The sequence below is a fragment of the Artemia sp. Qi Xiang Cuo genome, chromosome 20 (assembly GCF_049724085.1).
Source record: "Artemia sp. Qi Xiang Cuo chromosome 20, ASM4972408v1, whole genome shotgun sequence".
NCBI classification, from domain to species: domain Eukaryota; kingdom Metazoa; phylum Arthropoda; class Branchiopoda; order Anostraca; family Artemiidae; genus Artemia; species Artemia sp. Qi Xiang Cuo.
This window is the reverse complement of record NC_142813.1, coordinates 54,572,476-54,595,026: the sequence shown is the minus strand read 5'-3', so window position 1 is coordinate 54,595,026 and position 22,551 is coordinate 54,572,476. Positions and strand designations below refer to the sequence as shown.

Sequence of the window (22,551 nt, the reverse complement as noted above, 5' to 3'; positions counted from 1 at the left end):
GACAAAATGTTTGAACAATTTTATACTATGCATAGGCTAACAGTAACAGATCATGCTTAAAAGGAAATAATCAGTTCTAAAAGCTTTTTTTTGTTTTTTCTTAACAAGAAAACATCTTGTGAGGCTTTTTGATAATCCCCACATTGTTTGTTCATTTACTTTCACTCTTTATTTACTTGCAGCAAATTTCTTTCAGGCAAATCATAAACCATCTCTACGTTATAATTATAATAAATGACAACAAAGAATTGTCAGAATTTCATTGGAAAGTTTTCCGATAGAGCATAATCAGACATACGTGACTACGCTTGCTCTGGCAAATCCAAGGCATGAAATGACAGCATCAACGCTTTCCAACTGGGATTCAAGACTTGTCGCAGAGAACACATCTGCTTGAACAACCTGAAATTGGGAAAATAAATTAATAAATGAAAATTTTATATCCCTAAGCCTTTTCTGCTGACCCCCCCCCCCTCCTTAGGCTTTACAGAAGGTTTTTTTGGGATTTTATATTCTATTTTCGCTGAAATGTGACAATGCATAAATAAATGAAAATTTTAATAAATTTCCGCATGATTCTATGCCATTCCTTTCCCCTAGATTTAAAAAATATCTTTTTGGGTACTTTCATTTTTTTTGGGTGGGGTGGATTTTCACCAAAATATGAAAATATACAAATGAATGAAGTATTCATTCCTCCGATATTCCCCCCCCCTCTAAAGTTCAAAAAACACCTTTGTTCCAATTTTAATTTGACTTCTTTTTGTTTTTTCACTGAAATGGGAAAATATATCAATAAATAAAAACATTATTCCCCCAATATTTTTTTTTGCCCATTTACCCCTAGACTTTAAAAATGCCATTTTTTCATTGACATTTGGATTTTCACTGAAGAAAACAGAAAAAAACCAGCCCTTTCCGATAGAAAAGAAAAATAAATACCCCCCCCCATCCTATTTTGAATTGACGCCACTGGAACAGAGTAAAGAGAATGGGAATAGAAAATAAATGAACTATTGAATCAAAAAGAAAAAAAAAACACAATAAAAGCACTGAACAAACCATAAAATGTACAGTGTGTCCAGGAATCTAAGCTTGCACAACTCCACAGCAATGGAGAGGGAGTCAGATTTCTCAGCATTATTTAAAATAAATAAGGGATCACTGAAAGAAGAAATCAGCGTTAAAACTTAAAACGAATAGAAATTATTCTATATAGCCTTTGAGGGGGGTTACCCCCTCCTCAATACCTCAGACTTTGCGCTAAAGTTTGACCTTTTGTCCCAATTTTTTGAGAATAACTCCTGAAACACAATTTAGCATAAGTTTGATTAGGATAAGAAGTTTTTTTAAAAGTACTAAAAAACTTTAGCGTGAAGAGCGAAGGATTCTGGAGGGTATAACTCCCACATATACGGAAAACTTTCTCTTTGTTTTAAGTTTTAATGTTGCTCCTTACTTTCAGTTGAAAAGACTAATTTTATTTTATTTAATAGCAATAAAAGTTTGCAACTTAACATCAATAAATCTCCTGAGTAATGTAGATGACTCAGTCACAAAGATCAATGCTAAGACCTCTTGCAATACTCATAGTCACAGCTGATGTCAACATATTAAATAGTAGGGGCCTCAGGACAGACTCTTGTCTAAGACCATGAATAAGCCTAATGGGACTGCTACATTCTCCATGAGCCATCCAAATTCTTGCACAACTTGACAACTACCACTAAGACAAGAGTGCTAACATATATGCATTTAGATTACACACGAGTAGTTTTAAGGAAATCCGACAATACAATGCCAGGTCAAAAGCAGCTGAAATATCTATACTACACATAAATAGAGAAGAACCCAAATCATGTGCTTTTCAATAATCAAATCAGGAGGAGCAGTAAATCCAAAATCTTGCTCAAAACACTAGACAAAGTAATTGGCCTAAACCCAGAACACTGGTTTGTGTTTTTCTTTTTTTGGTATGTTCAACGCAATACTGGTAGAAAACAAGTGGGGAACTGCCCCACTATTGATAAACAGCTGGTACGTAAGCATATGAAGATTAAAAAGAAGGTCTGAACAATAATGCTGGTGGTCAGGAAAAACAACATCAAGACCTGGTGATTTTCCGCATTTAAGCAGTCTTGCAAAATAGATCACGCCCAACTCTGAAATGAAAAAACTATTTCACTGTCTCAAAAAGGGCTCAAGTTTTTCTGCTAGAGACTTATCAGTATATTGTTCTAATTTTGAGTCTTTTGATCCAACCACTTTTGTGTATGAATAAATGAACGAATTCCACTTTTGAATGAATGAATGAAGTATTTTATTACCCATCAACACAAAAAGTGAAAACCATGGAGTGCAAAGAGAGAAAAGAAAACATGAGTAAATACTATACACAAAAATACATAACACAGACTAAAAAAATTCAAAAATAATACCCATCCTGGGGTGATCCATCTTTTAATTACACAGGTTAGAGGCCAGGTTATCAAACAGTTCGTGGTAACGAACTGTAAGTAAGGAGCGACCCGGCTCAATGGTAACCGAAACTCTAAAAAACGGGATTTTGATACCAATAGATACATCAAAAGAATCAGATTTTAATTCTGATTTCAAATATATTAGTTTCATTAAGTTTAATCTTACCTATCAAAAGTTACGCGCCTGAGAAAATTTGGCTGATTTTCGAAAAAAGGGAGAAAGACCCCCTAAAAGTTATAGAACCTTAATGAAAATCACACCATCATATTCAGCGTATCAGAGAACCCTACTGTAGAGGTTTCAAGCTCCTATCTACAAAAATGTGGAATTTTCCATTTTTTGCCAGAAGAAAGTGTTTATTTGTTTGTGTATTTGTTTGTTTGTTTTTTTGTCCCAGGGGTGATCGTATTGACCCAGTGGTCCTAGAATATCGTGGGAGGTTTCATTCGAACGGAAATTAAAAATTCTAGTGCTCTTTTTAAGTGACAAAAAAAAATGGAGGGCAATTAGGCTCCCTCCCACGCTCATTTTTTTCCCAAAGTCATCCGATCAAAATTTTGAGATAGCCATTTTGTTCAGCATGGTCGAAAATATGATAACAATGTCTTTTAGGATGACTTGATCCCCCAAAGTCCCCAGGGGGAGGGCTGAAAGTTATGAACTTTACTCAATGTTAACATATCGTATTGGTTATTGGGAAGTATACAGACTTTTTCAGAGGAGATTTTTTCTGGTTGGTGGGGGACGGAGCGGGGCGGGGGCTATATGGAAGGAACTTGCCATGAAGGAAGATTCCCAGGGCGCAGGGACAGTGCTATGAAGGGGGCGCCGGATTTTCCAGCATTATTAAAGAAAAAGATCAGGAATTAAATAAAAAAAAACAAGTTTTTCAACTGATCAACTTATTGTGATTAAGAGGTCATTTTAAAGAACTGGAAAAAAAATTCGAACTATAGTTTAAAGAACAGGGTATTGACTAGGGGCGAACCCCCTAGTATACGTGTTAAAAATTTATGAATATAGAAGTTCGTTATGTAAGTTAATTCTAAGTTACGTATATTTATTACTAATAAAAACGTTCGTAAATAAAATTAAACAAGCTTCGAGAAAGGCATTTAACCAAATATAATATGCAAATTTTGTTTTAATTATTCATGTACGGTGAGCCAAAATCAAAACCTGCATTAATTCAAAAACGTTCAAAAATTAAATAAAAAAAACAAGTTTTTTTAACTGAAAGTAAGGAACGACGTTAAAACTTAAAACGAACAGAAATTATTCCGTATATGAAGGGGGCTGTCCCCTCCTCAACGCCTCGCTCTTTACGCTAAAGTTTGACTTTCTCACAACTATATTTTTTTAAACAATAAAAAAACTTTAGCGTAAAGAGCGAGGCGTTGAGGAGGGGACAGCCCCCTTCATATACGGAATAATTTCTGTTCGTTTTAAGTTTTAACGTCGTTCCTTACTTTCAGTTAAAAAAAACTTGTTTTTTTTATTTAATCAACACTAAGAACAGAGTTGGCAATCAAATATTTTTTCATAGGGAAACAATTCTGGGACCAAATCAGGAGTTGAAGAAGGAACATATCAAATTTAAGAACAGTTTTCAAATCTCTCTCTTATACGTGGCTGTCAGAAGACATCAAAAAGGCACTACTTGAAGCAAAGCCATGGCATTATAAAGTTTAGCAAAGAGTACTTTTGTAATGCTTTTCTGTGACAGAACAAACAACGCACATGCACTGCATAATTTATTCTCTGTAAGGACAATAATCAGCTTACAGCTACAGAAGCACCAATTGAAAGGCCCTGACTGGTATCAGTTATCAGATGGGTATCAGTGATGGGTATATCAGTTCTTTGATAGGTTTTATAGCTGCACCACCAAGTTTTACCACTTCAGGGGCAAGATCCAGCAGCCAATTAAACGGAAAAACCTGTGACTTCATAGCATTCAAAAACAAACCAAGATGCTTATTATTATCCTCTATAACAGGGAAACTATTTTCAAGTCTAGCAACAAGCCAATTTAAAATCAGCAGATCATCCACATAACACAAAATGGAAAGTTCAGTACCCTTTACAATATACAAAAGGGTTCTGGATTGAGCATGAGCACCAAGTCCTGCATTATTATAAAATGGTAAAAGTGAAAGCTCCTTGCTTAATTCCGAGACTAACAATAATTTCACAAGGACTCATTAAATTACCAATTATTACCAGGAGTTTTAAGATTTTTGTACATATAAAACAATGGCACAATTATATCAGGGGGGACCCCTTGATTAAGTAGCTTCAACATTGTCTGAGAATGAGTTAACAACCAAAAAGCATTGCTTGCATCAAAAGCACCAATTGTCAAAAACTTATAGGCTTTTCCTGAATCTTTCAAAATTGCAGACAATGATTTAAGTGCCTGGAAACAACCCAATCCTTGGGTACCGAATTGGAAAGGGGGTATTTTACAAACATCATCAATAGTTTAACAACTAAGAACTCAAATGCTTTTGACAATATGCTCAAAACTGTGATTGGATGGTATGAAGTACAATTTGCAATAGGTCTACCCTTGTTTTTAAATAGGTACAATCACTCCCATATATAAGTTATCTGGCGCTACACAAGCATTAAAATTATCAACAAAGAAAGATAGACATATAAAACTTGACTACTGAACTGTCAAGCACATATTCCATTCAAATAACATATTTGATAGACATTAGTGACACTATGATAGAACTATATTTAGGTGTAAGCAGAGAACCAGTATTCCAATCAAACTTTGTAGCCAATTTAGGATTAGAAAATTTCTATTGCTCTGAAAAATGGGCATATCACTCAGAAATTTACATTTCATTGGGAGAACCAGCCATTGAAGACGTACTGTGATGTGTTTTCCACAAAAGAATTGGATTTTTTACTATTTTTTCACCATTATATGTTTCACCAACTCACCCTCCCAAATGTTCATAGCTGGGTCTGAGTAGTAGCTTGTGATTTCTTGAAAAATATTGCGACATCCAGGGTTGTTACTAACCAAAATGTTTGGGGGGGGGGCAAAATATTTTATTGACTGGCTGGTCATTTTCATTGACTGTTTTTTGTCAATAATCAGCATGATGTCCGTTTCGAAAATAATACATAAAATCACTGCACAAGTCATTAAAACCGCTGCATTTACCAAACGAGATTCAGATTTTGGTCCATATCATGTCAGTATTTTAATACTGTTTATTTAAATAAATAGAAAATTGTGGCACCATCTGTAACATCACGTCAGGAGTTGGTAAAACTGCTGCGTTTACTTATTAAGTTCGAAATTTTTATAGATGACATGTCAGTATTTTTGTGGTCTTTATTGAACCAAACAAAGAATTTTAGCGGCCTCGGAAAAATCGTTCCCGCAATTTTACCGACATTTTTTTACCGAGTGACCAAAAACATTGGGGGAGGCGGCATCCCTGCCCCCGTGACGGCCCTGGCCACATCACATTAGGATTCTTAGTTGTTTAGCCTGATAGTTTTTCAACTTCAAGATATTTTAAATGAGGTTTAAATAGTCTTTTTTGGTACTATAAAATAACTTAGATATAACCTCAGAGGTTTTCTGGCTTCACTTCAAATCTTGTACAAAAGTTAAGCATGTTTCTTGATGTCTTTACTGAAATTCTTGCTCCAACCAGCCTTTTGGGTCCAATCTGAACCTTGCACCTAGGTACAGCTGCCTTTTTAGGCAACTTTTAATGGATGACAAATTTCAGTGCAATAAATGCTGAGTGCCCTTGGACCTTTGACACTGTGGAGTAACAACTCGTATTTGACTATTTTTTTTTAGCACTTCATCACAAATATTTTTATACTGCACAGGATTGGTCTTGTTCCTGTCAGTCCTCCTAAAGTGCAGCACGAGTAATAAGCATCTGGAAAGGGACACAAAATGCTAGACTAGGGTGGTTGCTGTAAGTATGACCATAAATCAACAGAAATATCATTAAACAACTAGAAATTAGTTTTCACATGATATAAATTGCTAGTAGCCCTACAGTTACAAATATAGGTGAACTACTGGTCTTTATTAGATACAGAAATTCCATCAGGTAAGGCTGCAATAATAATGTCATCCAATTTGCTAGAAAGACCACAATAGAAGTATAGAAGGGTCCTTCATAAAGCTTCCCAGCACAATCATCATTCGAACTTGTCAGATGTTAGACATCAACAATAAAGAACTCATTGGTTGCAGCATTATGAACTAATCTGCTTGCTTATGCTTATATTATACTTTGCTATTTGCTTGTGCCTTACTAGGATATGCTTTGCTTGTGTATGCTTATACTATGCTTTTGTTCTACGACCTTGGGTTTTAAATAAATTATAAACCAAAGAATTCTACATGGTGTCAGAAGTCATGAATATCGCCCACCCACCAATCAACAGGAGTGTTGACAATTGAGATTCAGAATGTACTGCGTTTGAAAGTCATGCAGAGCTCATGTGTGAAGGCCAGTCCCCTTGCTGAAAAGTCTGAGAAAGTAAAGGGTGCATACCTCCTAATCTGGGTTGGTGCACAGGGCAGAGAGATCTTCAGCGCCTTTGAGCTCGAAGCAGCTGAAAAAGACAACGTCAAGGGCTACCCAAAGAAGTTCAGAGACTATTTAGCCTCAAAAAAGAATCAATTATTCTTTTGCTATACATTTCAGAAGCAAGACCAGAAGGATGCTGAGAATACTGACAAATACATAACAGAGCTTAAGATCTAGTTAAACCATGCAGATTCACCAGTGAAAGTGAATGTAAGAGACAAAATAATGTGTGGAGTCAGAAATCCTAAACTACATGAAAAACTATAAGCCACTGGTGACAGCCTTACACTACCTCAAGCTGTTACCATATACAGAGCTCATAAGTCAACCCAAGCACAGCTCCAAACTTTTGAACAAAAGGAAATAAAGCAAGAAGTGGATGCTATTGCAAAAAATAGATTCAGCTCCCCACAGAAGAAGACAGAGTGGTACTTCTGCAGTGAAAACTACTCACCCCAGCATGTATGCCCTGCGACAGGAAAAACGTGTGTCGAATGCAAAAAAAAGGAACCATTTTGCAAAAGTAAGGCTGTAAACACTGTTGGAAATGAAGCCACTAATATTCCGTCATTCACCAATTATATTCACAACCAGGAAGAACACAGAGGTGTTCCTATATGCCATCAGCAATGACTCCAACAAAGACGAAATTTTTGCTGAGATTTCTCTTTGTGGACAAATGAATCCCCATTGACTTCAAAATAGACACAGGTGCTCAGGCCAGCATCCTACCTTCCCAATACCTGAAAAAACTGTTGCTAAAGCTGCAGCTGCTCAAATCCACACAGCAACTCACCAGCTACTGTGAGTCAACCATACCTCATCTAGCAGTCTGCAACATCCTTTGTTGCAACAAAAATAGACCAGTGCAGTCGCTTGCCTTTTATGTGGTTGAGTCAAACACCACAACCATAATTGGTTTCAAGGCAAGCAAAGACAAAAATCTGATCAAGTTTGTCCTGAACATCAAACAGTCACCAGTAAACGAATATTGCAATGTATTTAAGGGCATAGGGAAACTTGAAACAGAATGCAAAATACACCTAAAGGACAACACAATGCCCACAGTACATCCAGCTAGAAAAATACCGCTAGTTCTGAAGCAGAAGCTCAAGGACAAGTTAGAATGACTAGAAAGTCTCAAAATCATTGAAAAGGTCAGTGAACCAATGGACAATGCCCACAGTACATCCAGCTAGAAAAATACCACTAGTTCTGAAGCAGAAGCTCAAGGACAAGTTAGAATGACTAGAAAGTCTCAAAATCATTGAAAAGGTCAGTGAACCAATGGATTTGGATAATGCCATGGTAATGGTTGAAAAACAGCATAGGGGCAGAAGACTTTGCATCAACCCTGTGGACCTGAACAAGGTGATAAAACGCCTCCACTACCCCAGTCCCAATGTTCAAAGAGGCTGTTACTGAGCTTGATGGAGCAGCAGTATTCAACAAGCTAGATGCCTACTCAGGCTACTGGATACTCCCACTCTCCATGTGATCTTCCTACTACACAACCTTCAGCACCATTTACAGACAATACAGATGGAAGAGATACCCCTTTGGTCTGTTGTATGTAGAAGACAAGTTCCAGAAGAAAATGGAAGAGGCATTTGAAGGATTAGAAGGTATTAGAATACTTTTGGATGATATTCTAGTATATGGGAGAAACCACAAACAGCACAAACAAAGGCTTGAAGCTGTTCTTAGAAGAGCCAGGGAAAAAAGAGTCCATTTCAACAGTATTAAATAAAAAAACAAGTTTCTTTAACTGAAAGTAAGGAACGACTTTAATGTCGTTGGGGCTGTCCCCTCCTCAACGCCACGCTCTTTACGCTAAAGTTTTTTATTGTTAAAAAAAATAGAGTTGTGAGAAAGTCAAACTTTAGCGTAAAGAGCGAGGCGTTGAGGAGGGGACAGCCCCTTTCATATACGGAATAATTTCTGTTCGTTTTAAGTTTTAACGGCGTTCCTTACTTTCAGTTAAAAAAAACTTTTTTTTTATTTAATTTTTGAACGTTTTTGAATTGATGCAGGTTTTGATTTTGGCTCACTGTACATGAACAATTAAAACAAAATTTGCATATTAATTTTACTTTTATTTGGTTAAATGGCTTTCTCGAAACTTGTTTAATTTTATTTACGAACGTTTTTATTTGTAATAAATATACGTAACTTACGAATTACCTTATGTAACGAACTTCTATATTCATAGATTTTTAATACGTATATTAGGGGGTTCGCCCCCTAGTCAATATCTTGCTCTTTAAGCTAAAGCTAGAGTTTTTTTCCAATTCTTTAAAAATGACCCCTTTATCACAAAGGCCGTTAATTAGAATAAATAGTTCTTATAAAAGTACTAAAAAATATTTGGCTTGAAGAGCGAGGTATTGACTAGGGGGTGAACCCAATCATATACGTAATATTTTCTGTTCGTTTTAAGTTTTGATGTTGCTCCTTACTTTCAGTTGAAAAACTTTTTTTTTATTTAATTTCTGATCTCTTTCTTTAATAATGCTGGGAAATCCTTCACTCCCTTCATAGCAATGTACCTTCCCCCATGAATGAAAGATCTTAAGCCGAACTGGCCAGCCATGACAAAAACCAACAAAGAGAAAAATCTTAATGAAAAAAAAAAAAAAAAAACAAACGAGACTGCGGCCAGTGGAGAGAAAAAAAGAGACAAATCCAGAGCAACGCGGATATTTCGCCTGTATCACAAACAAGGCGTCTTCAGCACAAAAGACAGAAGAAGAACAAGATAAAAAAAAAACAAGTTAAAACTAAAAAGCCAATAAAACCACCACCAAAACAAAAATATACAATTGGCGCAAACTGATCCACGTAGGGAAAATATGCTAATATGGAGTTACTTCAGTGAGAACACCACAGCAACTGCGGAAATATAAAAAAAATGGAAGTCACTCGGATCGGGTTGGTTTGAAGAGGTCTTTTAGTTGTCTGTTGTTGAAACAGATCATTTTCCTCTAGCACGATAAATAGTCCCCGGGGGCCTCGTTCTAATCTTAACTCACTTATTGACTATTGACTCTCTCCTAAAAAGATTATCATAAATTGGGTCAATATTTAGACTACCTGTGTCCCTATTTATTGAAAGGTTAGCAAAACATATGTTTTTTAATTTCAATGGCTTCTCTCGCCCATTGTGTATACCCCTTATCATTTGAAATAGCTAAGGCATATTTCAATATAAGGCCTATTGGTTTTTTTAGTTTTAACTTGTTTTTGTTTTTTTAGCATCTATTCCCTACGTGATCAGATATTAGCATCTTTTCCCTACGTGAATCAGTTGGCGCCAATTGTATATTTTCTGTTTTGGTGGTTGTCTTGTTGGCTTTTTAGTTTTAACTTGTTTTTTTTTATCTTGTTCTTCTTTCATATTTTGTGCTGAAGACACCCTGTTTTTGATAAAGGCGAAATATACGCGCTCTTTCTCATTTGTCTACTCTTTTCTGGCTACAGTCACGTTTGTTGTTTTTTTTTTCATTTAGATTTTTCTCTTTGTCGGTTTCTCCCATGAAAACTTCCTTCATGGAAAGATCCTGCCACATAACCCCCGACCCCCCCCCCCACCTACCAGAAAAAATCCCCCCTGAAAACGTCTGTATAGTTCCCAATAACGAATACTATATGTTAACATTGGATGAAGTTCATAACTTTCAGCCCTCCCCCCGGGGACTTCGGGGGATTATGTCATCCTAAAAGACACAGTTATCATATTTTCGACCATGCTGAACAAAATGGCTATCTCAACATTTTGATCGGGTGACCTTGGGAAAAAATGAGCGTGGGAGGGGGCCTAGTTGCCCTCAATTTTTTTGGTCACTTAAAAAGGGCACTAGAACTTTTAATTTTCGTTCCGATGAGCCCTTCTACGATATTCTAGGACCAGTGGGTCGATACGATCACCCCTGGGAAAAATAAAAAAAAAATAAAAAAAATAAACACACATCCGCGATCTTTCTTTTGGCAAAAAATGCAAAATTCACATTTTTGTAAATAAGTACTTGAAACCTCTACAGTAGGGTTCTCTGATACGCTGAATATGATGGTGTAATTTTTATTGAGTTTTATAATTTTTAGGGGGTCTTTCCTCCTTTTTTCTAAAATCAGCCAAATTTTCTCAGGCGAGTAACTTTTGGTGGGTTACATTAAACTTGATGAAACTTATATATTTGAAATCAGCATTAAAATCTGATTCTTTTGATATAACTATTGGTATCAAAATTCCATTTTTTAGAGTTTTGGTTACCATTGAGCCGGGTTTCTCCTTACTTACAGTTCGTTACCACGAACTGTTTGATAAAATGCAATTTGCCAAAGACAAAGTCAAATATTTTGGACACATTATTAGCAAGGTCAAGATAAAGCCACACCCAGAAAAGATCAGGGCCATAAAAGACATGCCAAATCCCCAGTCTAGAGAAGAGCTACAGACATTGTTTGGAATGCTCAATTTTCTACAAAGTACCTACTCAGCCTATCCTCCAAAAATAAGTCACTGAAAGATCTGACTAAAGCCATGGAATTCAGTTGAGAAGTTAATCATGAATCCTAAATGAGAGAGATCAAGAGCTGTATGTAATAAAATCAAGCATTCTTTGACCATGGATGCAAAATATTTGAGCTCAAGGTTGATACCTCAAAGCATGGACTTGGAGCAGAGCTATCTGCAAATGAAAAGATAGTAGGTTTTGCATCCAGATCCCTTAGCAAGACAGAACAGCACTTTTTACAGCTGGAAAAAGAACTCTACACAATTGTGTTTGGGTGCAAACACTTTCATCACTATATCTATGGGTGCAAAACCATTGTAACAACAGATCATTGCCCACTAGAGACCATCCTGTTGCATCCACTCCACAATGCACCAGTACAATTGCAGCAAATGATGATCCACATCTGGCTGTATGACCTAGAAGTACACCACAGGCCCAGATCAGATATTCTGGTACCAGATGCACTCTTGTAATGTTCTTAAAAGTTACTGTTCTAGGTGACCTGGGTTTCTATGTCTAAAGAATAAACGTTGAGACATCCTTCATGGTGTCAGATCATCTAAAACAACAGGGAAGTCAACATCCCATACCCTGCAATGGATTGGACAAGTGAAAACCTCAAAGAGGCATGGACAAGATTTAAGAATCATGCAAAGCTGATGTTCCAAGGACTCCTTAGTGGAAAGACAGAAAAAGTGCAATGCTCCTTCCTGCTGATCTGGCTTGGAGATAAAGGGCGAGACCTTTTTAGTACCTTTAAAATTACAGCTGAAGAACAGGACAAAATTCAACCCTACATGGAGAAGTTCAGTGAATATTTCCTCCCTCAGATCAACAACATGGTGAACTAGTAAGTCAATACATAACTGATCTGAATCTTTAGGCTCGTGAATGTGCATATTCCATAACAGCCATGAGAGACTAAATGGTAAGAGACCAACTTGTATGTGGCGTCTCTTCAGCAAAAGTCAGAGAGAAACTCCTCCAGCAGGTTCCAATCTAACTCTGTCACAAGCAATTACTATAGTGTAAACACATATAGAAACCCAGGTGCAGCTCAGGACAATGTCACAGCCCAATACATGTGGCAGACAAGCTTATCAAGAAACATGCATAAAGCATGAAGTGGATTTTGTCAGGAGGGCAAAGAAATCAAACCATGCCCCACCAGCAAGACAATGCTATTTCTGTGGGGGGGGGGGGTATTCACCTTCCCACAAATGCCCAGCAAAAGGAAAAATATGCAGTAACTGTGACAAACCAAACCACTTTGCAAAGATATGCAAAAGCAGCAAAAAGGTTGTGAACATAATAAATCAACAACATCAAGCATATGAGCATCAACTGGACAGCAATGATGACCTCTTCATTGACACTATAAACATGGACAAAGGTGATGATCAACCATATGTGAAGCTCACAATCAATGAACACATCAGTATCACTTTCAAAATTGACATGGGTGCAAAGGCCAACATCATACCTGAAAAACTTTTTAATACTCTCAAACCAAGGCCCAAAGTCAATAAGATGCTACAAATCCTTACTAATTTTGTGGGACAGAAGATCCCAACGCTTGGCGTTAGCAGCCTTAACTGTGCATACACCAACAGATGCACTGAGACACAGCCATTCTTCATAGTGAAAGACGCCCCTGTCCTAACCTTAGGCTTCAAAACCAGCAAAAAACTAAAATTAATTAAGCTGATACTTGGTGTGACAAAACCAAACCCATTCATAGAGGAATTCAAAGACATATTCCAAGGTATAGGACAGCTCGAAGGTGAGTGTCACATAACACTCAAAGAAGGAACCAAACCTAAGGCTGTACCAGCCAGACGCATCCCAATATCCCTCCAAAATAGGTTCAAGAAGGAACTAGATAGGATGGAAGCACTTGGGATCATCAAAAAGGTCACTCACCCCACAGATTGGGTAAATGCTGCAGTTTTGGTCGAAAAGCCTGAAAAAAGCCTCTGGGTCTGCATTGAACCATAGGATCTGAACAAGGCCATCAAAAAACCCACCACCCAATGCCCACATTTGACAAAGCAATACTAAAACACTAAAGTGCCAAATTTTTCACTAAGCTGGACGCCCGTAATCTTGTACTTGACAACAAATCATCTCAATTAACAGCATTTAACACTCCATACAGCCAATTCATGTTCAAACGCATGCCGTTTTGGTTGATTTCAGTGCAGGATGAATTTCAATGCTGCATGGAAGAGGCATTTGAAGGCATCAAGGGTTTTTCTGTCATAGTTGATGACATCGTTATATCTGGGGAAAACCATAGAGGAGCACAACACAAATATTTGTAGTGCACTAATCAGAGCACGTGAAAGGACTGTCAAATTCAACTGGAAAAAATGTGTATTTGGGTGCAATAGCATACCATACTTTGGACACATAATATCAAAAGGTGGCATCCACCCAGACCCACAAAAAGGCTGTGCACTGAAAGAAATGAGAGCCCCATCTACCAAGGATGAACTAAAAACTATACTGGCAATGAAGACCTACCTACATCCCCAATAAGTTTTTCAAAGAAAAGTAAAGAACTCCATTAAACAAGAAATTAGCAAAAATAAAATCAAATAATCTACCAAGCGTGAAACTACCACAAACCAGCATCAATAAATAAATGAAACCCAAAACAAACAGAAATTACAATAATTAACCAAGTCAAACTCAAAACGAGCAGAAATTAACACAAGTTGGGCACAAAACCCCTATGCCTTCCCAAGGCCAGAACAAAATTTGCACTTTACAGAAAAAGGGTACTATCCGTTTGATTTTCAAACTGTATGATCCATCTTCCTAGTCTTAACGACAATGATCTAACTAAAAATCCCATCTGCTCCAAGGTCATAACTGATACTCCTTACCTTGCGGGTTTCGGAGCATTGACCTCCTCCAAATTATTAATTCTACCAGGAAAAAAAATATGTTGAACAAAATGAATATCTACAAATTTTTATTGGATGTGTTTGAATCATAGAATCATTTTAATGAAAAACAGCTGTCATAGACACATTAAAAAAAATGCACTAAAAGGTGCTGTTTTTTACATGAAAACTTTTTTACATAAAAACACTTCTCTACATTTTATTAAAAGCACTTGTAAAAAAAGGAACAAAGGAGTTACTAAGTCTGTTTGTGCGGCACGAGACGGGCATAAGTTTGCTTTTGCTTCTGGTATTTGCGTGGACAGGCATTTCAGGTGGTAATATTGTCCTATGTACAGGACTAGACAATAAAAACTGGCCAAAACGAATCATCAGCTGAAAACGGCGATCGCGAAGGCTTGGTATTTCAAGTGACTTCAGAGTGGAGCTGTAATCTACATATTTGTCGCAAATAATGATCTTTACAGCTCGTTTCTGGATCCCCTCCAAATCATCACTTAAGTAATCTATGTGATGAACTTGTGGGCCCCAGACGGGACACGCATATTCAAGGAGTGGTCGAATAAAAGTGAGGTACGCGATTTTCAGCTGATACACTGGAAAACCTAGGTGGCGCATCGCCACCAGTGTCCGCATAGCATAATGTCCCTTCTTAACCAGCTCTTGTACATGAATAGAGAACGAACAGTCCACACTAAAGGTGACGCCCAAGATAGTCGCACACAAAGCAGAAGTGAACAAAGTCGCGGGGCAGGTAAAATTGCGTTTAAGTGGGTTGAACCTCAAAACCTTTTATTTATTCTCATTAATTTGAAGACTGTTCGCAGTACACTGTGATTTAAACTGATCGAAAAAATTTGGGTCGAACTGGGCTACAGCTTGCGAATCCTTTACGTGGTATTTAAGAAGCGCAGACAAATCATCGACGAATTTAAAACGATCGTCAAAGTCAGAAAGTACATAGTTGATAACAGCCAGGAAAAGAAGAGCTGCTAATTTGGTACCTTGTGGGGCGCCACATGTAATTTCCACCCATTCCGATTCAATATCACCGGGGAAAAGGGCGTACACTTTTTGATACCTGTGACGTAAGAAATCAATTACTAATTGGAGGATGTGCTCACGGGCACCCATTGACTTGAGATTCTGGGCGGCAAGAGGGTGCTTAATCAAATCAAATGCCTTTCGGTAGTCTACCAGAAAAAAATCTACAAACGAGCTTCCAAACTCCAACCATTCAACTACTAGGTGATAAAGCCGTACTAAATAAACAGACGTGCTGCATCCCTTCAACCATACTGGAAGGGGTCAAGTGACGGTGAAATGTCCGTGAGAAGTTCACGATATATGAAAGATTCTGCAACTTTAGCAAAGTTCAGTGTGATCGAAATAGGTCTTAACTGATCACATGTCTTAGGTCCTTTAACTTTGGGTATTATGCGAACATAGGCTCGCTTCCAAGCATCGGGAAAGGTTTGTTCACTGAAGCACTGATTGATGATCAATGCCAATGGTTTGGCTAAAAACAAGGCATATTCGCGAATAAGTTTGACCGGCAACTCACCAGGGTAGGAAGAGCAATTCGGTTTTAGTTTTTTAAGTTCTTTAAAAACAGCAAATTCGGTAAACTGTTTTATTTTGTCAGTTTCACAATCGAATAAGAGATCAACCAGTTCGGCCTCTGTAATTGAGGGGTAGGTGGTACAAATGCCAGCAAAGAACTCGTTTACATCTGAAGCGCTCATTTGAGATCCATCAGGCTTGGGTATTTTTAGCTCACTGTTAACTGACTTGCCAGTCATTTGTTTCACTGTGGAATGCCACTTCCGACTGCTACTTTGGAGAAGGGGTACTACCTTTTCCTGAACATAATTTCTTCGCTTGAAACGATTGCCGGCCACGATTGCCGCCACAGCTATTTTTCCAGAACTGTGCAGCTTGCACCTCATCTTGATCATTTGTTTGAGGTCGCTTGTGATCCATGGCTTATCGGACTCACTTACCACTACAACTTTAGTGGGAAAAAACTTGTGAAACATCAATGATGGGCATGGGGGGGGGAGGGCTGTTTGCCATCCAACCACTTTGACTATTAAAAAGGGCACTAGCTCTTTGAACTTCCAATCTAATGAGCTTTTTTAGAAGTTTCTACAACAACGCCTTCTTTAAAAACCTTATATGCTCCCACGGCATAACTTAAAATCCTTGCCCTGAGGGTTGTGGGGGAGTGTCCTCCTCAAAAACGTATTTTCTATCTGGAAATCAACTACGCTGAACAAAAGGCTATCTCAAAATTTTAATGGGATGTGTTTGGGGAACTAATGGGTGTGGGGGGGGCTAGTTGCCCTCCAATCACTTTCGACTATTAAAAAAGGAACTAGCCCTTTTAATTTCCAATCGATTGATCCTGTTTTGAAGTTACTACGACAATGCCTTCTATAAAAACCTTTATATGCCCCCAGGGCATAACTTAAAACCCTTGCCCTGAGGGTTGTAAGGGAGTGTCCTCCTCAAAAACATATTTTCTATCTGGAAATCAACTATGCTGAACAAAATGCCTGTCTGAAAATTTTGATTGGATGTGTTTGGGGGAATGATGGGCGTGGAAGGGGCTAGTTGCCCTCCAATCACTTTTAACTATTAAAAAGGGTACTAGCCCTTTGAATTTCCAATCAAATGAGCCTGTTTTGAAGCCTTTACAACAATTCCTTCTATAAAAATCTTATATGCCCCCAGGGCATAACTTAAAACCCTTGCCCTGAGGGTTGTTGGGGAGTGTCCTCCTCAAAAACATATTTTCTATCTGGAAATCAACTATGCTGAACAAAATGGCTGTCTGAAAATTTTGATTGGATGTGTTTGGGGGAATGATGGGCATGGAAGGGGCTAGTTGCCCTCCCAATCACTTTTAACTATTAAAAATGGTACTAGCCCTTTGAATTTCCAATCAAATGAGCCTGTTTTGAAGTTTTTATGACATCAATTTCTATAAAAACCTTATATGCCCCTAGGGCATAACTTAAAACCCTTGCCCTGAGGGTTGTGGGGGAGTGTCCTCCTTAAAAACATATTTTCCATCTGGAAATCAACTATGCTGAACAAAATGGCTATCTTAAAATTTTGATTGGATGTGTTTGGGGGAATGATGGGCGTGGGGGGCTGGTTGCCCTCCAATCACTTTTGACTATTAAAAGGGTACTAGCCCTTTGAATTTCCAATCGAATGAGCCTGTTTTGAAGTTTTTACAACAATGCCTTCTATAAAAACATTATATGCGACCAGGGCATAAGGTAAAACCCTTGCCCTTGGGGTTGTGGGGGAGTGTCCTCCTCAAAAACATATTTTCTCTGGAAATCAACTGTACTGAACAAAATGGCTATCTCAAAATTTAGATTGGATGTGTATGGGGAAATCATGGGCGTGGGGGGGGCTAGTTGCCTTCCAATCACTTTCACCTATTAAAAAGGGCACTAGCCACTCTAATTTCTAATCGAATGAGCCCTTTCCGAAGTTTCTATCACGACTCCTTTGATACAAAGTGCCTGGGTATGGAGAAAAAAAAAAACACATTGTGCCCACATCATTCTTTACTTATGGATAAATGCATACTAGTTATTTGAGACATTTTGAAAATAAAATAATTTTCTTTGTCAAATTGTGCAGTCAGCTCAAAGTCATTAGTGTTTAAGCAGAGCATACAGTTGACAGTCTCCCCCTCCAGACAATGCTTTCCTCTTTCCCCATCCTGATGTTTGGAAACCATCTGAAACAATGTATGAAAGAAGACAAGTGCACAGGAAAATGACACTTCTTACTGCCAAGTCAAAAATTTTTGTTGCCTTGCAGCTTAAAACAACTTTTTAATATTAATTATTTCCTAGCAAATTGTGTGAGAGACAAATCAAAAGGAAAATTCATGGTTTAAGGGTACTTTGCATATTTTTACAGTGCTTTGCACTAGAAAATAATGTTCTAGGCCCTCCACCAAATTCATTCTTAAGTAAATGAGTAAAATGAAATTCCTCAAATTCTGAATTTCAAAGAAACTTAGACCATTTGCTATACAATACTTTCTTTAAGCATTCTCTTCTCTTAAATAGGTTTTCAAAGGGATGCAAATATAGAACAAATTATAGTAAGTGTTACTACTTCAAACTTTTGTTTAAGAATACAAAGTGGGCATGATTTTGAATATTTAGGCATGTTTTCATGGTCCATTCCCAAAGGAAAAGGGGTAGTGACAACCTCAACTACCAATGTTTGAGCAAGTGTAAAATGTCTTTGGATAGCATGTGCTGCAACCTTGCTTTTTGACGGACTCCCAGCTCCCCACTCTTCTTCTCCATTACTTTCACCGCCCTCTTCCTTAGACACTGCATCAGTTTATTCAGATTCTTCAGCAAACATATCTTCATTTTCGAAGTTTTCAGAACAAGGAATAGAAAGACCATCTGAATCATTTTCACCAGTTGGATCAACATCTTCAACTTCATCAAAGGATTCCAAGCAATCTCCTTTGGGGATATCATAGGCTAAGCTTCCAGTGGACCAAAATCCAAGAATGCATGCAACAGATGAATGAAGACAATGTTAAAATCATGAAGTTCAGGAAAGGGCTCATATCCTACAGGCTTTGGTGACATTGTTCCCAGAATCAGTCACAATGCAGAATATCTTATTTGTCATTGAAAACTTCCTGATTGCAATTTGAATTGCTGAAAGGATGTTAGTATTTGTATGAGAATGATTATGTCTCTTGAAATGTGAAAGATAGTGGTGCAACCTCTGCTCATTTTTCATCTTCATGTGGTAAAAGGCAGTGATACCTATAAAGCCAGATCCTTTTGCAGACCATGAGTGAAAAGTCAAGCTAGTCTGAGTGGCAGATCTTAAAGTAGCCTTCTGAACTTCTTTTTTTTTCTGGTAGAAAAACTTATGTGACAATGGACAGTTCCCCAAATGGTGCTTTCAAGCCCCCTGTTTTTTTTAATTAAGCTGTTTCATATTTGGCTTATCAAACACAGAAAGTGGCAATTTGCCTTTAAACAGGGTTTCAAAGCAAAGCATCCACATACCAGCTTGTTTGGATTGATTGGAAATAAAGAACCATTGTATCTCTGCTCTTCTTATTCCAGACTTCCCTGATCCATTGTCCTCTGTGTCTCTTGCTTTACTATCTGGAGCTTTCTCAAGGGAAGCAGCCTGACTTGATATTCTTTTTAGTTGGTTTGGGTTTGTTATTTGCTGCACCAGCCACATATACTTTATCTTTGTGCATATCAATTGTGTGCTTCCTTTTAACATAGTATATAAATGTCATGGCAGAGATTCCCTTAGCCCTTAGAGATGGTCTTCAGAAGTTGCACTTAATACTTTCTTTGCTTCCTTTTTTCTGCAGGGTACCTAGAGAGACGTCTTGGAACATCCAAGTTGTAATGAGAAAATGACATCATACTTGTCTTAAAACAAAGGTTGATTTTAGGATTTTTCACAAAATTAGAAGCACCTTCCAGTAGCCTACCATTTTGAAAATTGCACCTCTAGCAAGACATCTGACCTCTTTCACCTCAATGGCACAATTGGGGGGAAAGGGGCTAATTTCCCCTTGAGCAGTTTTGTTTGCACAATGTGCCAAGAAAACCTGTTGGCAAATAAAATCAAAATGACAGCTCCTAACTACGGTTTCCTAAAATCTAAAGACAATTTGCAGCACAATATTAATTTTTATGGGAATTTACTTGTCTATAATAGGAATTTGAGAGACAGATACAAGAAATAATATACTACTTAGTGACAATTTTTTTTAATTTATTGTGCTGCACAGCAAAGATTTACCCAAAAACTGTATAGGGCATACCCAAGCTTCTTCAAAATTTCATATTATGATTTAAAATAGTATTTTGTAAGTTCAAAATTTCTTAATAGCTTATCTCATTCTCAAATCAATAAAGTAAAATCAAGAACAGAAGAAAAACAGTTAGAAAAAACAAAGAAACAGGGCGAAATAATTATTACAAAAACAGAAACATAACAGGTAAATAAAAAACAGGTTATGGTCAATATATACCAAATCATATTATTGAGTTTCAAATAAAGTGAATACACCATTTGATGCCTTTTTTATGCTTATTAAAAATGTAAAGCGCATTTCTATCGTAAATTAATTTCAGCCCCCCCCTATAAAGGCGATACCTAACCCAAACAACCCAAACCCGGAATTGGCATATATAGAGGGGGGGCTGAAATTCATTTCTGATAGAAATGCTTATTATATTCGTAATCAGCATAAAAAAAGGCATCAAATGGCGTATTCACTTTAGTCCTAACTCAATAATATGATTTGGTATATATTGACCCAGGTTATCTGTTTCTGTTTTATTTCTTGTAAGAACAGAAACAGGTACTTTAAAAACAGAACAGAAAACAGACACAGTGCCCATGATTGGTTATAAATAAGCATTTTTGAAATAAATCACTCTTTAAGAACTTATTTATAAACTAGTGATCTGTTTTTAACCACTTTTCAATAACTTAGGCTAACTAGTGTTGAAGCTTCTTTGTGTGGTTACAAAAAATGAAATACATTTGGGGCCCCTTTAAGGGCTCAAGATGTAGCTAGCAACAGAAGCAATTCTTTAATTATGAAAGAGCATAAAAAAACCATCAAATGATGTTTTCACTTTTATCCTAGCTAAATTAGATGGCCTACTGCAAATTTACCAGCTTTAGTCTGTAGATCTATCCTTGAAAGTTTTATTTTCCTAATCTAGCCCCTTTCCAAGATAGTAAAAAGTAGCTTGTTTAGAATTTTGGCAATTTGAACTATACCACATACCTTCAGATTATCATCTTGAATTTTCATTTTTTGAGGATCCCTCACAACAGCAACAACATTGTGGTTTGATTGGAGAGCTAGCTTAACAAGTTCAAGCCCAGTTTGCCCTGTTGCTCCAAGAATAGCTAGTTGCATATTTCGCTCTATCTCACTTCAGTTATTTAAGGTTTAAAAGAAAGCTTGGACAAGATGTTTTGTTGATGATTAATTTGACACGTCCAGCTTTTTTCAAACAGTTTGCCAAAATGTAGAAATCCTTGAATCGTTAAAAGATGCGTCGAATTTTTGCGCCTTTCGCAAACCCACAGTCCATTTGTAAACTTGACATTGCGTCCAGAGTGGGACCAGTAGTCCCCGAAGCCGCACCACGCCGAAATGATAGCGGCGAATGTGTGATTCAGTATCGGCAGTAGCGCGCCGCCGATACTTTTTTTTTGGCGCTGCGCTGCCGATTTTAGACCGGCGGCGCGCCACGGCGCGCCGATTTTTCTGATTAAAAATAATAATAAAAATTCAACTTCACCAAACACGTTCAACTTTGATTTTAGTAAGGATTTTTAAATGGTTGGCTAAAAATATACAAGAACCATATGACAAAACAGGAATTTGTTGGGCCGTGTGGAAAGTGTTTATGTTCACCGTCGATCAGACCAAGTAGAATTCTCATTTTTAGCCACTAGACCCAGGGAAACCTATGTCGTGTTTCTGTTTAACATCGCATTGTTCCTATAAAATCCCGTTTTTAGTCATTTCCTTCTTGTTAATAATTTGGGTTAATGTGTGTATAACTTTCAAAGTTTGAAGTTCGAACATCTCCTGTTCATCAAATGCATACGAAAAGGAAGTGAAAAAACAAAAACAAATAACAACATCGAAAAAACACTGTAGACAAATCAGATACCATGGCTTAACAACACCAACAATTTTAAATCAGCGGTTACATCACTTCAGTTACAATTGATGTAACAAAAGTGAGTTTGTTCACTCTGCCTGGAGCCATTGATCTTTTTGCAGTCACTATCAGTCCTGTCGTGCTAAAAAGCCGTTTACTGGGGCACTTGTGGCCGGTACAGCCAGAACTTGTCGAGCGTAAACTGCCACTCGTGGGATCTGATACTAGTATTGGACCTTGGGGTCCCACAGAATGCCGCAAATGGGCTTCTTCTTTGTATTTGCTGAAATAAGTTGTTTTATAAGGGAGAACAAACCTGCACCTTCAC

At 37.5% G+C, this 22,551-nt stretch overlaps 1 protein-coding gene across 1 annotated transcript; it reads right to left on the bottom strand.

Moving 5' to 3' along the window:
- Positions 1-255: 255 nt before the first annotated feature.
- On the bottom strand, positions 256-21,564 carry LOC148940378 (uncharacterized). The gene is made up of 2 exons (XM_089106253.1): positions 21,332-21,564; positions 256-402 (listed from the first exon to the last, which is right to left on the bottom strand). Exons 1-2 carry the CDS (start codon positions 21,464-21,466, stop codon positions 289-291), a joined length of 249 nt encoding a protein of 82 aa, XP_088962379.1. The 5' UTR covers positions 21,467-21,564; the 3' UTR covers positions 256-288.
- Between the last annotated feature and the right edge of the window lie 987 nt (positions 21,565-22,551).